Source organism: Heteronotia binoei, chromosome 16 (genome assembly GCF_032191835.1).
Source record: "Heteronotia binoei isolate CCM8104 ecotype False Entrance Well chromosome 16, APGP_CSIRO_Hbin_v1, whole genome shotgun sequence".
Classification (NCBI taxonomy): Eukaryota; Metazoa; Chordata; class Lepidosauria; order Squamata; family Gekkonidae; genus Heteronotia; species Heteronotia binoei.
In genome coordinates this window covers 22,726,318-22,744,582 of record NC_083238.1, presented here as the reverse complement: position 1 = coordinate 22,744,582, position 18,265 = coordinate 22,726,318, and the positions used below count along the sequence as shown (strand labels likewise).

General features: G+C 40.7%; 1 protein-coding gene across 1 annotated transcript in view; it reads left to right on the top strand.

The window, feature by feature from the left end:
• The window catches only part of LY75 (lymphocyte antigen 75), a 97,191-nt gene that overhangs the window by 41,286 nt on the left and 37,640 nt on the right, over positions 1-18,265 (top strand). The window contains exons 13-20 of the mRNA XM_060256886.1: positions 2,664-2,806; positions 4,614-4,695; positions 5,728-5,799; positions 6,642-6,762; positions 7,494-7,529; positions 10,449-10,624; positions 14,173-14,237; positions 16,992-17,068. Coding sequence (XP_060112869.1) covers positions 2,664-2,806; positions 4,614-4,695; positions 5,728-5,799; positions 6,642-6,762; positions 7,494-7,529; positions 10,449-10,624; positions 14,173-14,237; positions 16,992-17,068 — 772 coding nt within the window. The remainder of the gene's footprint in view (positions 1-2,663; positions 2,807-4,613; positions 4,696-5,727; positions 5,800-6,641; positions 6,763-7,493; positions 7,530-10,448; positions 10,625-14,172; positions 14,238-16,991; positions 17,069-18,265) is intronic.

Sequence of the window (18,265 nt, the reverse complement as noted above, 5' to 3'; positions counted from 1 at the left end):
AAACAGGTCTCAGAGATGAGTACTCTTTTTATTAGAAAGAGTTTAAATATCTTCAATAAAGATATGGTGGTGCTGTGCATGGATCCCACCAAGATCAACATACTTTTTCCCCACTTCACAGAAGACCTCTGCCATTCTTCTGCCCCAAATCTCACCCTAGGGAGAACAGTTAGCATTTTCTGGACTTTTGCTGTGTTCTTCCCCTTTGTATCGGAAGGAATAAATCATTTTAGGAAGTCTGATTTCCTTTTTGCGGCTTATCCAGCAGTCAAGGGGAAAATATTTCCAAGGTTACACTGTGTAGGTGGCTGAAGGATTGCATCTCTCAAGCATATGAATCGGGGGGCTTTCAACCTCCAGAGGGGATCGTGGCTCATTCATGTCAAGCAGCATTTGACACAAAAGCAACTATTGCAGATGTGCAGTGCTGCTTTGATTGCACTTTTTGATTGCACTTTCTGTCTCTACAAGATGGAGTCTGAGGCAGCATTTGAACAAAGAGTCCTACAGCAAGTAGTTTAGTCTATTATCTTTGTGATTGGCAGTCATTCTTTCCCTCCCTGAATCAGATGAGCTTTGTAACATCCTAACCATATCAGTGTCCTCCTCTTCCTCAAGAGAGATCAGAACATTGGACTTTTGTGAAGGTTCCTTCTTCTAAAGAACGAGGAGAACACTGTGGACCTACCCTAGTTGGAAGGTCACTTTTACACGTTATGCTTCTCTAAAGGTGACTGACTGCCAGTCTCCTTGTTTGTTGTTTTTGCTCTGTTTTTACAGTGTATCATTACCTGAATGGTTTGTTTCAGAGGGTTCTGTAGACCTTGTTTATCTGTCTGTTTGGTACACATTACAAACTTTGGTCAGCCATGGAAGTCTCCAGACTGATGAATAGGCTCCTCTTCCCATTGGAGATGGAAAGTGTAATCAAGTTTCCTGCCTCCAGTTATTGTGGGAAGAGAAACCCAGTCATATCAAGAGTATCTTAGAGCGGTTCCTCAGTGGAGCAGGCTTTCTCAGGAGGTGGTGGGCTCTCCTTTGGAAGTTTTTAAACGGAGGCTAGATGGCCAACAGAGGCTAGATGGCTAAATCAGCAATGCTGATTCTGTGAACTTAGGCACATCATGAGAAGGAGGGCAGGAAGGGTTGCATCAGTGCTTAGTTCTTACGGCCTTTTCTTACGTGCTCAGGGAATGCTGTTCACCACTTTGGGGTCTGGCAGCAATTTTTCTCCAGGCCAGTTTTCCTGGAGGTGTTTTTTGCCATCTTCTAGGCATGGAGCAGGTGTCACTGGGGATGTGTGTGGCGGGGAGGTATTTGTAAGTTTCCTGCATTGTGCAGGGGGTTGGACTAGATGGCCCTGAGGATTCCTTCCTGTGATTTTCCTTGCCATAGAAAAGAAGGAACCTGCACGGTAAATCCAGTATTCTGTTATAAAATACTAAATCCACTATGCTGCTGCGTGAAATCAAAAAGAAAAACCTCTTGTACAGTATCAGAAAGACAAGTAGAGCAATGCCTTAAAGATTTGAGTATATATGAATCATTGAACTGATCCAGCAGTGGTGGCCTTATGCTTTTGCTGGGTAGTAGAATATTTTGCCCTGGAATATTTTAAGCATGGAGCAATTAACCCCCTTTTGAGTAAAATAATTTTAAAATGGCTCCTACTGAACAGCCAGCAGATAATGAGATTACATTAAGGTGTGTCTTCCAAGACAGAGATTCCTGAAATTCAATGCCAAGATATTGAAAAAAGAGCATTGTTTTAACAACTGGGCACTCATAAACCATCTATACTTAATTCCTCTATTACCAAAAATTGCAATTTAGTTTTATAAAGTCTTAGTTTCTCTCTTTAACAATAAGCCGGTTTTGACAGCATCCTTCTAAGTCCCATCTCAGCAGAAGACATAATTGCCATATCATCCGTGTATAACAACACTGAGAATTTATACTCCCAGAGGGAAGGAGGGAAGAAGTTCTGTGACTCCATAGCTTAAACAATACAATTGGCAAAAAATGAGTAAAAAGAGGGCCAATAAGCAACTGTGTTTGGTAGTATAGGAAAACTAGTACTGTGCACAGCACCGCTCTGGTGAGGGGGGAGAGGAAATTGGCTTTGTGACTGACACAAAGGCCAACCCCTCGAAATAATGATGACGATTCCATAAATGGGCTTCAAAACTGCCAGCGCTATCTGTACACACGCCTATAGATACATACATATGCATGTTCTGGATCAAAGCAATAAAAGACTTTTAAAAATATATTAATACTGATGTTCTTGAGCTAATTTTGGTTTGAAGTTGTTATTCCTGAAAATGCTGAGAATTCTCTCATGTACTTACTTTTTTTTCCAGGCAAAAAGTCAAGTTACATTGTGTGACTTGAGCATATGATGCTGTTATCCAATCAGATTTTTTACCAGGGATTGACTTTATTAGACTTTGTTATCAGAGTAAAAATACATGTTTGCTGTCATTTAAGGTCAGCTTTTTGTTTGTGAAAATGATAATTTTTGACATATGAATATAGAATGAGCAGATTGAAATGGACTTGCATTATTAGCCAACCAGGTTCTTTGAAGTAAAGTAGAGCTTCAGCACAAAAATGAAAAATTGATGAAGAGCTGAATTGTTCTTTTTAATTTTCTTATTAAGTTATTCCATAAGGAAAGAGTGCTGAGAACCAGAACCTGGGAAGAAGCAGAAAGGTTCTGTGAGGCTATTGGTGGACATCTTCCTAGTTTTAGCCAGCAGAAAGAAACAATGGACTTCCATAATATAATGAGAACTATCATCAGGTAATAGCTTTGCATTGCAAGAATTCTCAACCTGATTCTGTCTAAAATCTATCTTCATTGTTGACATAAACATCACAGCTTTATTGGGTTGGATGAAAGACTGATTTAAAAAAAAAAATAGAACGCCAAAAGAGCAATCCTCAGAATCTTACTCCAGTCTGTTCAATGTGGCTTACTTCCAGGAAAGTGTACTTAGGATTGCACTGAAATTGTATTATACATTTCAACTTGAATAAAAGATTTTAGCATGCCAGTACTCTTGCTTCAGCTTGGATCCAGCAGTGGATTTCCACAAATGGAAAGGGAGAGCTATTTTTGCTGATTCCCCCACCTGCCACAGTCTTCCCACTCTCACCTCATGCTGTCCCTGCACCCAGAAGCAGTATTTGAGGTGGGAGTCTGCAGGTGGATGTCTCCTGACTCAAATCCTTTCTTCAATAGAAATTGCTGGTGGATCCAGATGTTTGTCTCTCAAGAGAGAGAAGATTGTGTCCTGGGCAAATTCCCTTGTGTGGCAAAGAGCAGATTGTGATATTTTAATTTTTTTAATATTTAAGTTAATGTTCTTTAAATCTACAGAAAATACAACACAAGGAGTACTTCAGACAGTTATCAATCGCTAAAAATTTCTTTTCTTTCTTTTTTTAGTCTTGACTTCAGTGATGAATCATTATGCTTAAATACTGTTTTCAGGCCTTTTGCAGTTCTGAGTTCTACTTAACACTGCATAACAATTTCTATATGACTAGGGAGCTTTGGACATGTTTCTTAACATGCAACCCCTTGCAGTTACTGTCATACTTAGTCGACTTTTTTCAGCCTGAAATAACTGTCCTATTGATTGGTCTTCACAGGATTGTACTACTAGCGTGCATTCAGACTTTACAATAAACCAGAGGCTGATCAAATCCTGTTTTGTTATGACTTCTGAAAGCAAACTGTTCCAACAAATTGAGATTACTTGACTGGTACAAAACCTAGATTTGAAACTGTGGTCTGTTGCTGGTTTGTTATCTGCTGCTTGTATTGGTGCTTTGTTGTGATGTGTGCGTTCGCAAACCATAATAAATTGAGGACTGATCCTTGTGGCTGGCTGACTGCAGAGGCAATAGGATACAGCAAGGGCGGCCAAACTTGCTTAGCATAAGAGCCACATAGAATGTTAGCTGTTTGAGAGCTGCAAAACAGGAAGAAAGGGAGGCAAATAGATGGGGCAGGGAGAGGTAGAAATAAATCAACTTTAACATTAATTGCATTTTCCAAGCCAGCCTGTGGGGGCTTTGAGAGCCACACAATATGTGTGAAAGAGCCTCATGTGGCTTCTGAGCCACAGTTTGGCCATGCCTGTGATACAGGAGATGTTCTCCATGCTAAGAGGTGGGTAGGAGACAGAAGCAGACAAACAGAGGTTTATGCAGGGTTGTTACTTATGGCTGGGAGGCTAACTAGAGTTTAAACACAGAAGGGTTTATTGTGATGTCTCAACGCTGTGTTTACCATTCCGTCATGCCATAGGCTGACCCACTTTTAAATCTGAGAGGACTTTCAAAATCAGTTCATGTTCAAAGGGAAAAAAATCTGGGTATACTCAAGCTTTTGTCTATGCCTAAAAGTAATGTTTTGGAACTTGCCCTATATTAACATGTTTAATAATAATAATTGTTATTCAGTCTCTGTGGTCAGTGAAATCCCTGTTTCCTTACCATGTGTACAGCTTGAATATATGTACCAGTCTCTAGCTTTACATTTGATGATCCCGGTAAAAGGATGAAGCTTTTATGTGACTGAAATGTTGTGTTCTTTTCAGTGATGACCGATGGGTCTGGGTTGGGCTAAATAAGAGGAATCCAGAATATCTGGGATCATGGCAGTGGAGTGACAATAAGCCTGTAAGTTAAACTGATTACCAAAACAAACACAAAAAAAACCCCACTGTATTCATGCTGGGGAAATTGGACAACTTTTTAAAAATCTGGTTTGCATATAGAATGCATAAACAAGATACAGTGAGCTAATCATTTTAAAGAATGAACTTCTGATATATATATATAAACCCAAGTATATTGGCACTTTGCCTCTCCTCGATACGCTGTGGTGTGCATTCCATCAGCCAGTGGCCCATCAACTGCCACTCAAGTTCAATTGCATTCCATTGGTTGAGTCCACTCCTCTCTCTTGCCCACTATCACCTACCTCACAATGGGCCTTATTCCTAGTCTAAACATATTTTGCCACTGAGTTTTAAAATCTCTGAATGGTTGCCATTTTATTTGGCTGGTATCCAGTTACTAGCATACAATTAAGCATTTGTTTTGACCTGTCTAGAATTAATCTCCACAGACCAGCCATTTGTTACATGTGAAGGGGCTGCCATTATCAAATGTGGAACTTCTCCATCTGCAAGTGGTGGTAATGGTGGAATGTGCTGTCAAGTCGTATTTGATTTATGGCAACCTCTCTGTTCATCAAAGCTAGAGCTGAATAGGGGTGATTTGCCATTGCCAGCCTCTGTGTAGCAACGCTGGACTTCCTTGGTGGTCTTCCATCCAGGTATTAACCAAGGCCAACCTTGCTTAGCTCCCAAGATATGGCAAGATTGGGATAGCCTGGGCCATCCAGGTCAGGACTACTTTGCCGTTTATTAGTACTGCCCTAATAATTTCTGTAGAGAAACTGTTGTCATATGAAATGACTATTGCACTTGCAATCATATTTTCTTCTGTGAAGGAATACATCAATACAGGATTTCAAAAGATGATGCAACACACTGGGTTATTGAATGCAGTGTTTTTTTCAGATTTTTACCTTATATCTTGAGGCTGCTGTCTACTGCATCAATTGCTGTTACAACTGCTACTTAGTAGATATAAATCGCAACTCAATAATAATTTCTGCCTCTGCCTCCCCATTTCCTTCTTTAGGTATCTACTGTTGTTATACCCCGTGAGTTTCAAGAAGATGACTATGACGTTAGAGACTGTGCTGCCTTCAAGGTGCATAAGTAACATTTTTACTAACTGCTTCTGAAATAGATTTACAATATATGGAAATACTTTCTGATGTGTTTTAAAAAAATAATTCAAGAGATTATGTTTAAATTTAGAACAAGTGAATCAGTCAGTAGTGTTGATATGATACAACGTTAGAAATTGCTAGCTTATTAAAAAATTACCAGTGAATTCTTAGCTGGCAGTAGTGATTACAGAATCATATTGCATTTCATGGCTATATTCCATACAATAAGTTGCATTTGATGGCCACTTCAAAAGCGACCACATGCCAAAACTTTATTATAGAGGGCAATAATTCAGGGTTTTTTGTTGTTGTTTTGTTTTCTGCTGTCAAGTCATATCCTGCTTAGCTTCCAGGATCTTATGAGATTGGGCTAGACTGGACCTTCCTGGTCTGTAGGTATGCCCTAATGTATCATTTGGCTCTTTAGGTTGTAATTCTATACTTAGGAGCTCCATGGGATTCCTTCTGAGTAAAGATGCATTGGATCCAGGATCTGATGAGATTGGGCTAGACTGGACCTTCCTGGTCTGTAGGTATGCCCTAATGTATCATTTGGCTCTTTAGGTTGTAATTATATACTTTTGAGCTCCATGGGATTCCTTCTGAGTAAAGATGCATTGGATCCAGCTGTGCGTTTTGTTTCTCTAATATATAACCCAGGAAGCAGCTGTATTTCTTACCCATTAAAAGTTTACTATTTTTTTTTTTTAAAAAAAGGGGAATAAGAAAGTACCTACTGTGTACTAACTCTTGACTGAATGCAGGAACTGGTGTTGAACACAATTATGTATTTTTTGTAATTTTCTTTTTATCTGCGCAGTCTCTTAGAGCAAGACGGAGACCATACTGGCCCCCTTATCTTTTTGAAGATAGAGAATATTTCTATTTAAAACCTTTCCGTTGTGACGCTAAACTGGAATGGGTCTGCCAGATTACTAAAGGTAAAATTGGCACTAGTGTTTACTTATATGATGTTTTGGTTCTCACTTCGTTCAAGTTTTTTTTTAATTTACTATGCCAGCATCAACTGCTGATCAAATCAATCTTTGAATTTTATGACATATGTGGTGTGAATTCCATGTTAGAACTTCATTCTAGGTTGTGTATATACCTAATTCATCATGCGTCTGCAGGAGAAAAGGATCTTATGCCTTCCCAAGCACCATTTTCCTGACCAGAAGACACCTTGGGAAGCCCCTATTCACTCTGTTGAAAATATTTACTTTTGGCTAAGTGTGGCAGATAGTATGCCCGCTCCAGAGCCATTTTAGGTTGAGAAAAGAGTGGGAGCAGAGGCTTAATCCCACCTCCGCAGATTCTTTATCTAAATGGGGGCCCCTCATTCCAAGCATGAGATCCCCTGAAATTCCAAGCATTTTTGTGCATATAATACTTGTGCTGCCATTGTCATGTATAAGAATAAAGAAGTATCTTTTTCAATTACATTCTTATTTAAATTGCAGTTGTAATTACATTTAGAAGCTGTCTGTGATATGATTGTATTGCTTGGACGGCTTTTGTCACAAAAATAAAATCAAACTCTATGTTTAATTATTCTTTTGAAAACTCCTCTCCCCCTACCCCCCAAATTTTCTGTGTCATTTGAAAGATAACTTGGTTCAGTATGGTCAATGTATCTTATTATCTTTATCCTTCCCTCTGTTATGAACAGGCTCTAAGATAAACTATCCAGAGTGGTACAAGCCAGGTAAGTTTCTATTTATAGCTTGCCTTCCTCACTGAGACTTAAGGTGAATTACATGGTTTAAAATACAGTCCACTAGCCTAAAGCAGGGGTGTCAAACATACGGCCCGCGGCCAGATTACGCCCGCAAAGGGCTCGAATCAAGTCCTCCAGCAACTGGCTGTCATCTGCTTCATTTTCCCTTGCCTGCTTTTTCTGGTCACCATTTTGTGTTTCTCCCCAGATAAGCCAGAGCAGCAAAGCAGCATTTCCCTCTTCCCCACCCTTTTCCCAAAGGGAGGAGGAGGGAGGGCAGCCTCAGCCAATGAGGGAGCTTGGCTCTATAGCTCTGCTGGTTGATTAAGTTTGCCAGGCTCAATTAATTACTCTGCAGAGCTACTGAGACAAGCCTCTGTTCCTTCTAATGAATGGCTGAGGCTCCTCCCCCTCCTGCTGCCCTGGAGAAGGAAAGAAAGAACCAGAGCTTCCTTAGCCCAGTCCCCACCATCAGGAGAGCTACAAAGAGGGCTTTTAAGACTAGCAATGTTTTAGTGAAGGTATGAGCTTTTTGCCTTGCTACAGAGAGAGAGATAGAGAGTTTTGTTGGGCTTGTAACTGGGTTTCCCTCCTCTTTTTCACTGTACTCATGCCCTCCAGTCTTTCTCAATAGGAAAGCATGTGAACTATTTAGAAGAGAAATATCAGCATTAGGTTGAGAGTGTGTTCCACCCCAGGTTTACCGAGCAAATTTTCCTTATTTTTTCTTTCACATTTTCCTTTGATTCGGGGTCTTGAATTTAGACTTCCCAGATAGTAGACTGACACCGACCACTGTACATGGCTGTCTCTCTGTTCTTGTAGTTGTTTTTTGGGGGGAAGTTGTATTTTTTTTTTTAGTTGTAGTCATTTTTCTGGGGAAAATTATAGTTTTGTTGACAAGCACGGAGCCCTCAGTCTGTGCCATGGTGCCTTCACATGTTCTTGACTAGTACTTGAAGCAACTTCTGTACAAAAGCTCACAGTGCCCAGCTGCTTCATGTTCCTCTGGGTCTTAGGCTCAAAGCATTGACCAAGAGATGTCTGTAACGAACGTCAATGAATCAAAAGTAGGTTTGCAACTTACAGATGTGCACACCTGAACAGCACATATTCAAGACTGGTACCACACAGAAATCGTCTGCAGTTTTTGACGCAGTAATTCATAGCAAGAGGTGACATTTAGCAGAGGCTGTAAAACAAAATATTGCAAGCAGGCTAATATTTTAAGCACGTTTTATTTTAAGCAAAAAAAAAATCTTTAATTGTGTGTCTGTGCCCTGTATAAAGTTTATATGTCTGCTACCTGGCATTACATTTTATGATACACATGGCTCGGCCCGACAAGGTCTCATTTATGTCAAATCTGGCCCTCATGAGTTCGACATCCCTGGCCTAAAACATCTAATAACATTCTGCCAACTGTAACCTTAAATCAGAATTGGGACCACACACCACTGTGATCATTTGCAAGTGGAGGGAAAAACTGTTGGCTTATCTTGGCTACACTTTACCATTGGCCTTTCAGATGGACAGAGATGGTACTGCAGCTTTCAGCTCCCAGTGTGGATCAGGTTATGTGGTGGGCCAGGAAGAGCCCATCTGACTTTTTGCTGCTGCTTGATTCTGGTCAGCTTAGCAGAAAACAAGCCAGATTTGTTCATGCTCTTTTGCTTTATTCATCATGAAAATACCACCAGAAGGAAGGCAATAAACCTAAAACCACAACATGCCAAATAGTGAACCAAACAGTTTGGGGAACAGATAGATAGTTTGAAAAGCAAAAACATAATACTAATAAAACGATTGTAATAAATCCACCACAACTGTTAATACAAGGATCATAAGATTGTATCACTGGTCACCAAAGCCAGCTAAACTTCAAAATAATCTTATAAAGCTTTGGGACAATACTTGGATGTCCTGTTTTGAAATCCTGGGTTGGAGAGAAGAACTTAGGTCATATTTTGTGGTTCATGTACTCCAAATATGGGTTACTGTGAAGTCTTTCATTAAATGACCATTAAAAAGCAGGGAGGAGAGAGTGAGTTTAGAAAAATGGTATCTGAGAGGGGTCATCATAACCAGTACTCCCTCTAAGCTGTGAAGGCTTGTGAACAGAAATTCTTCTTTGTGACCTACTGGCATTAAAGTTGTGATCTACTGCATAGATTAGTCTGCTCTGGGGCCATTTTTCCTGAGCTAAGACAAAAATGTGTGATCAGGAAGCTAAAAAACTGAGCTAGCTAGTCAGCTAGTCAGCTTAGAGGGAACACTGGTCATAACTAAAGTTTATATAGTTATGCTGAGTAGAGAAAGTGGATAGAGGAGAACTCAGTGAAGCTGATGGGCAGTAGATTCAAGACTGGCAAAAGACAATACTTCTTTGCTCAACATGTATTTTGTGAAATTCCCTGCCAATGGATGTAATGTTGATTCAATGAAGGTCTTGAGTTTTGTCCTTGGGGACACATATATGAAAACCTGGCATACTACTTTACCATTCAGTGTTTTTTTCCAAAATGTATTTTTTTTATTTTAATATAAATCTATGTTCTCCTCCAAAAGGAACCTAAATTGTGCAGTTCTGCTAATTGCAAGAACAAGTCTCAACGAAGTATTTGAGTCTGTGTGTTCCCAATCCCCCACACCCTATTTTTTTTGTTCCATGGCACTGAAGACTTCCAGGTTCAGAACGAACCACACCTGGTTATGAAGTCAGAATTAGGTGAAATGGAACTCTGGTTTGTTCTCTTGCATGGAAACTAGGATGACCATAAAATAATGGTATAAAGTCTTCCTCTGTGTTGGAGGTGATCAGGTATACTAAATAAATGTTCTTAGACTGTTGAGCTTAAATGGTTTATCTCTGTATTTGTAAATATGTATGGTTCTGTTTCCTTGTAGATGAAGATGGAATTCATGGACTTCCACTGGTTATTGATGGGTCTGAATTCTGGTTTGTGCCAAATAAGAACCTGAGCTATCAAGAAGCTGCTCTCTACTGTTCTAATAATGGAAGTGATTTGGCTTCTCTGACCTCATTCACAGAACTAACTGGGGTTCTACACAGACTGGAAAATGTAATTTATTATATTGTATCTTTTACTGTGAGAAATACCTGTGCAAAAAACATTAATGCCTTCTCCCTTAATATTATAAACTCATTAGTAAAGCATCTGGGAAGCGTAGTGCTTATATTAGAGCACAGACAGAGAAAATGGAAGAAAGTATCGCCTTTAATCTGTCCTTCAGGTTTTTTTATTTTTAGTATGAGAAGGGACAGAATAAGAACAGAGGGTATAGCATATACCTAACTCACATTGATTAACGTTCAGTTCAAACCATTAATTTGTTTGTTGTAACAGCAGATCCTTGAGTCTGTGTGCTGTCATCCCTCTGTGTGTGTGTGTGTGTGTGTAAAGTGCCACCAAATCTAGGGGTATGAAAAATACTTTGTCGGAATTTGGGGGGGGGGGGGGTATTTGTTCAGCTGAATGCAGATTAGACAATCTGATTTGGCTGCTGATATAGCTGGCCCGAATAAAAGCTGATATTGTTTGGCTTTTATTCGGGCCAGCTATATTACCAAGTTGTGCAACTGCTCCTGTGAGGGCATGGCTTGGTGAAGGCATTCCTTTCATTTGTGGAGGCATGCTGCCAAGGCAGTGTGACTCTGGAGAGTGAAAGGAAAGCATTTAAAAATGACTTCCCTTTACTTGCAGAGTCATGCCACACCTTTTTCTCCTATCCTCCAGACACTTCATGAGTTCCCCTCCTCAATGGGACACCCTGGTAGTCCAGGATCTAAAGAAAACCTGTAGGGTGCCATCTGCATTTTATGAATTTTTATAATTTTAACTTAATTTGTTTTTGTTTTTTTATAAATGTTAGGTATTTTTAATCATGTACATCGCCCAGAACCTGGCATGATCAATTAAAAATAACAACAACAATAATTTGTAAATTCCTTCCTGGCACAAGTCAGCAAATGAAGGGAAGGCAAGTTTTACAAAATGTTTGTCACTTGAAAAAGAAGCGCTACTTAAAAGTTTTCACAAATATAGTGATGCATATGCAGTGCACACTTGAGCTAATGTAATGTAATGTGAAAATTATTACTTTTGTAATAGTGATTTAGTAAAAGTTATGAGCAATTTTTTTTGCTAATCAAGAAAAGCTAAATACTACAAATACGTTACGTAACATAAGCTCCTATGATGGAAAGATCGTATGGTGCTAAAGGCCTAAAATATAGGTAGTAACAGATTGTTATTTTAAATACATGGAAATATGCATCTTGTTTGACAGGATGCAGACTAAATTCTCTCTTTTGTATGATCTTAGCCAGTAACTTAGAGGCCAAGTTTGTGTGTGTTTTGTTGATCTCTGCACAACACTATCTCTGAATGGTATTCAATAATACCTGAAAGTATTTTCTAGAGATTGCCAAGGCATGTGTGTGGTTACTAGGAAATGAATCTAAACAAGGGTTGTCTGGTAGAGTAGGTGGAAAGAATTCTTTGCCTCTTGCAGTGCCTTCAGTTGCTCGAGCAATTCCTTTAATTCTCATAAGCACGTGTGACCCTCATGGCCAAAGGTGTCCCTTACGCACAGGTGGAGGAGGAGGGTCTGATGACAGGGAAGGACAGGGGTGGAGAGGGCAAGGCATGTCACCCTGAGGCAGGTGTTGCAGCTGCTAGTGGCCCAGACAAAGGGGGGTGGGGTCTGGTTCCTTGGTTGGGCCTTGGGCATGAAGTCCACAGGTGGTGTAGGCCATCCTTCCCACCATCATCCATGGGGGTGATGTTTGAGCAGAAGCAGCTAGGGAGCACACACATTGGGTGTGTGGCAGAAAGCCTTCTCCAGGGGCCAGCAATGAGTAGAGTGGTTGGCAGCATCTGTGATGGCAGCTCCAGGGCACCTGGAAGGGTTTCTTGCCATCACAAGAGATGTCAGTGAGGGACAGGGGCACACCGAGAGGCTGCTGGGGAATGTGTCAAAGGCCTTCTGTGCCCGCGCAGCCCTCCACATCACCAGCACCCCCGCCTGCTTGTACTCTAAGAAGAAGATACTGGATTTATATCCCACCCATCACTCTGAATCTCAGAGTGGCTCACAGTTTCCTTTATTTTCCTCCTGCACAACAGACACACTGTGAGGTAGGTGGGGCTGAGAGAGCTCTCACAGAAGCTGCCCTTTCAAGGACAGCACTAAGAGCTATGGTTGACCCAAGGCCATTTCAGCAGCTGCAGGTGGAGGAGTGGGGAATCAAACCCGGTTGTCCCAGATAGGAGTCTGCACACTTAACCACTACACCAAACTGGCTCTAGTGGTGATGCCACAGGGATGCCCTTGACAGTGTGGGCACCCTGCTGGACAGCACATCCACCGGTGAGCAGAGGGCACCCGCAAATCCATGCTGTTGCAACTATGGACCACCCTCTTTGTTGTGGCCCTCAGAATCCATTTGCTCTCTGTGTTTGATGCAACAGCTTAGGTGCCTGTTGGGTGGATGGGTGTCCAGGGCTTCTGATGGGAGCTGGTCTCTTTAAGGGAGGATGGCCTACTGTCAGGCGCATGACTCCTCTGGCTGGTTCCTCCCCTTGCCTGTGACAGATGCTTGGCTTGACCCCCTCAGCACATAACCTCTGATTGGTCCTGTGTGCCCTGTCTGTCACATTGCTTATACCTAGCAACACCACATGAAATGCTGCAACAGAAATTTCATGCATTCTACCACAGCAGTGCCTGGCAAAAAAGTAAACTCACTTTTTTCTCCTGCAGCCAGCCACTGTATAATTTTCTCCTTAAGGAGACTTGGCAGTGCCACAGTTGTGCCGCAGCTGGCCGCAGGAGCACAGACGTACCACAGGATTGCTGTCCATGTGACCAAAAGAGGCCACATCTCACTGATAATGTTTTTTTGTATCAAAGAATGCAAGTTGTTTGCATTCCCCAATATGATCCAGGTCAAAGTTCCTCCGAAGGCTGTACATTTCAATTAACTCTGCTGTATAAAAAAATTCAGTATTATTGATTTCCATATATTATGCTGCTACAAACCTCATATTGATTTTTATTGAATAAAACAGTGGGAATTGTATCAGGATTGAGCTTGAAGGCCAGAATTTCTTGTACATTAGAACTGGAAACAATTCTCTCATCCCTTTTCACATGCTACGAACAGATATAAACGTTCCACTTTGCAATTTAATTAGATCCGCACTCTTATCAGAAAAATCTTTTTTCTTAATGCAAAAAAGATGACACACCTTTTGGAAAAAATTTTTGTTCAACTTTCTATTATAATTAAGAACCTTTTTCCAACCCTTGGTCTGTGATGGAGGCTGTTACACTGATGTTTAATAAGTTATCCAGTAGCACCTTTAAGACCCAACAGAACGTAAGCTTCCGTGTGCACGCACACTTCTTCAGACAAGGGATGAGGTACAGTGAGCAGAGCTACATATAGCTGGTGAGCAGTGCTTTAGAATTCTAAACCACAAAAGTTTACATTCTGAATAAAACTTTGTTGGTCTTAAAGGTACTACTGGGCTCTTACTTTGTTCCGTTGCTTCAGACTGCCCACCTGGTTCTATCTTAATAAGTTATCCATTTGCTTTTGCAGTTATCAGATACGAGGCAGCACTGGTGGCTGAAGTCTGTGGCTCCTGCAAGTCGCTTCCATTCATGGTATGTAAAACCAATCAAAGTAAATGCGATGCTAAATAGTGGGGGGGGCGGGGTTTAACACAGCATAAAACGCATGAAGCCAAATGCCCTTTAACTGTCAGGATCAATTTATTCAACCGCTAAGAAACGGCTGCTTTTAACACAGCCTTACGGAATCCAATCCATCTATTCAAAGCAGCTTACATTGTGGGACCTCCAATCGACAACGTGTCACGGCACGCACTAGAATGATTAAAGGGCTGGAACACTTTCCCTATGAAGAAAGGTTGAAACGCTTGGGGCTCTTTAGCTTGGAGAAACGTCGACTGCGGGGTGACATGATAGAGGTTTACAAGGTAATGCATGGGATGGAGAAAGCAGAGAAAGAAGTACTTTTCTCCCTTTCTCACAATACAAGAACTCGTGGGCATTCGATGAAATTGCTGAGCAGACAGGTTAAAACGGATAAAAGGAAGTACTTCTTCACCCAAAGGGTGATTAACATGTGGAATTCACTGCCACAGGAGGTGGTGGCAGCCACAAGCATAGCCACCTTCAAGAGGGGTTTAGATAAAAATATGGAGCAGAGGTCCATCAGTGGCTATTAGCCACAGTGTGTGTGTGTGTGTGTGTATGTGTATATATATATAAAATTTTTGCCACTGTGTGACACAGAATGTTGGACTGGATGGGCCATTGGCCTGATCTAAAATGGCTTCTCTTATGTTCTTACACTCTCTCATGTATGCTTGTTGATAGCAAAGGGGAAACGATCACGTTTTATATTTCCTCCAAGGAGTTCAGGGCAGCATACATAGAGTTGTTTCATATTATTATTATTGAAACTGCCTAAAGCAGGGGTGTCATGAGGGACGGATCTGACATAAATGAGACCTTGTCAGGCTGGGCCGTGTGTGTCATAAAATGAAATGCCAGGTAGCAGAGACATAAACTTTATAAAGGACACAGGCAAACACAAAAAGTTTTTTAAAAATAACTTCAAGACATGTTTAAAAGCTTAACACTCTTGCAGTATTTTATTTAACAGTCTCTGATAATTGACGGAAGCAAGAGAGAGGGAGAAGGAAGCAAACTTGCTCACAGGCCTGATAGAAGCCCTCCGTGGGCCTGATTCGGCCCTCAGGCTACATGTTTGACACCTCTGGCCTAAAGAGACAAAGAAGTAACCAAGGAATTGGGCTTGAATGTGGGAAATATATGTTCAAATACATTATCAGCTTTTGGGGTAGCCTTAACTAGATGATATGCTGAAAGTACCGCGGTAGGAGATTCCATTGTTGCTTATCAGGTTTACAGGGACCTGCTTTGGATTAGGACCCTGCACAAGGCAAGGATCTAAAACGACAGGAAGAGTGTGGGCACTCTTTGCTCTTTTACGAAAATCTGCATGAAACGACTGTGTCGTAATGGAACAAACAGGAACCATTGAAGCCATTTTAGATCCAGAAAATGTTGCAAGTAGAAGACTTGCACCATGGTCCCAGTTTGAATTGGGCCTAGTGCGCCTTATAATGTTTTAAAAATACAGTAGCATCTGACATAAAACTCCCACATATCGACGAGTTAGGCCCTGAATCTCAAAATAAACTACACTTCCAATTTTTTGTTGGACTGCAGTATCACTCTTGAATTGCTCAGATGAAGAGCTGGATGCAGCCAAAAGACGGAAGCAGAAATGTTAGCATGAAAATAGTCTGCCAAAAAGCTAGATCGCAGGCTTCATTCCACTGCTGGTACAGAAGGATTCTCGTTGGGTGAAGAACGGATAGCACATGTAAGCTCAGCTAGTGACAAGCTAGATACAGAAATGAAAAGTATATTCATGAGGGCAAAGCAATGGATATGCATTTCTGTATCAAACATAGATAATGGATTAGTTCTCATGCGGAATCTCTGCTGACAGTTTGCCAAAGCAGGGTTTTTTGCTGCAGCCCCAAACAATTTTTTTCAGTTATGCTGCTGTGGTAGAGAACCCTCAGATAGTATGAAAGAGGAGTCAGAGGTCTAGTGCAGGAAGGGAAGCTTGGTAAAAATCACTGTCATCCTTCTTCAGTGGAAATTTTCTTCTGGATCCAACTCAATTCAAAGCCAGCAGAGTACTAGTTCCAAAGAGGTTTGCTGTTGCAGTAAAACTTCTATAACTTTTACACTACTTCAAACATTTATTGTTGAGTAATCTTTCATGAAATGGAGCCCACAATCATTTGACGAAATGGCCTCTAATTCCTGAAAGTTTATGCCACAATAAAAATCAAATCAAATGCATAAATGCAACCAAAAAGAAAAGGATTAGTCTTTGCTCCTTTGAGAGTTTCTTAGCGTTGTATAACTTGTCTTGCTGTGTTGTGCATGTGGCCTTGAAGGATGCTTGAGGACAGGAAAATTTGAAAATGAATGAAATTCAGGATTCTAGACTTATCATAAGCTTAATGTTGGTTGGTTTTTGGTTTGTGTTTATCAGTGCACTGAGAAATAATGGTAGCTGCAGAGACAGAGATGCCATTATCTATTCTCTTCACACTGTCAACAAACCGCCTTTACAATAGATAAAAGCTATAGAAGACTGGGTATATAGTTTCTTTTCTTACATCAGTAGCTCAGTGTGAAGGTCTGGAACAAAATGGGAATAAAAGTGCCTATACTTTGTTTTTCTGTTTTTTATATCCTTTCCAACAGCTGTTTGAATTCTTGTGTTGTAGACTGCCTTTTCTGAGGCAATATGTGTTAGATGTTTTATTCCTTCATTATGCCTAGGTTTCCAGTATATACAGATTTTCATGACCGACATGTCACGGATTGTTGGCATATTTCATATCATACGTGGTACAAAGGTAAGATAGTTCTGCTATATCTAAAAATGCTAAACAAAATTTCTTACAATTCTTAGATTTTTATCTTGCAATCCTTAGAATTTTTTTTATCTGAGAAGAGCTCTTTAAAATAAAGGAATATGCAAATACTTTCAAACTTTATTTTTTTATTTTATGAAAGTGGAGTACTGCTTCAGATGTCAGATGACAACAATTGGGATGGAAATGGTATTCGTTAGCGTTTGGGAATGTTAGAGCATCAGCAGGGATGTGCAATCTGTAGATACAAGCACAGGGCACAGTAAGAAAATAGGCCCACAATTGCTGTGCATTTTCAGTTGGAAATAAATGTGAACTACTTTCATCTAACTGCATAGAAAGACTGAGTACATTCCTTGCTAAAAGCAACTTGCATTTTCTACTGCAGTAACCCAAAAATCCTGTGCCAGGAAAAACTGAATTATGACTTGCACAAAGTGTGCAAATTAAAGATTAATATGCATATAGTGCTTTAAAGGTAAAGGTAGTCCACTGTGCAAGCACCAGTGTTTTCTGACTCTGGGGTGACATGGCATCACAACGTTTTCATGGCAGACTTTTTTTATGGTGTGGTTTGCCATTGCCTTCCCCAGTCATCTACACTTTACCCCCAGCGAACTGGGTACTCATTTTACCGACCTCAGAAAGATGGAAGGCTGGGTCAACCTTGAACCAGCTACCTGAACCCAGCTTCTGCCAGAATCAAACTTGGACTGCGGTATTGCAGCTTACCACTCTGCACCACGGGGCTTCTTACATTTGTAAAAATCTCCAAGTCAAGGGGTAAAGCAAGGAACTATATAATGAATCCAAAGACTGCCCCCTCATTACTGACGGCCCTACTGTGAGTGCCTTTTTCTCTTCAAATGTTTTTACAGATGTGACCCCACTCTTTCCCAAATATTTTCAAACATAATACCGGCAACAATGAACACTGGAGGTTTGCTTTTTTTAAAGAAAGGAATGTTGAAATTATCGGGATGCTGAATTCTTTGTCCTACTTTAGAAAATAATGGCTTAGATACAGAGCAGTGTTCCCACAAGCATAAGGATTTCCATCTGCAGCATTCTGAAATGCCCCCAAAATCCTGTTCCAGAGGGACAGCGGAGACCTCAAGAATAGGACTGGATGGGGGGAGTGTTGCTTCTGGAAGGGAATGGTGAGCAAACTGTGCTCCG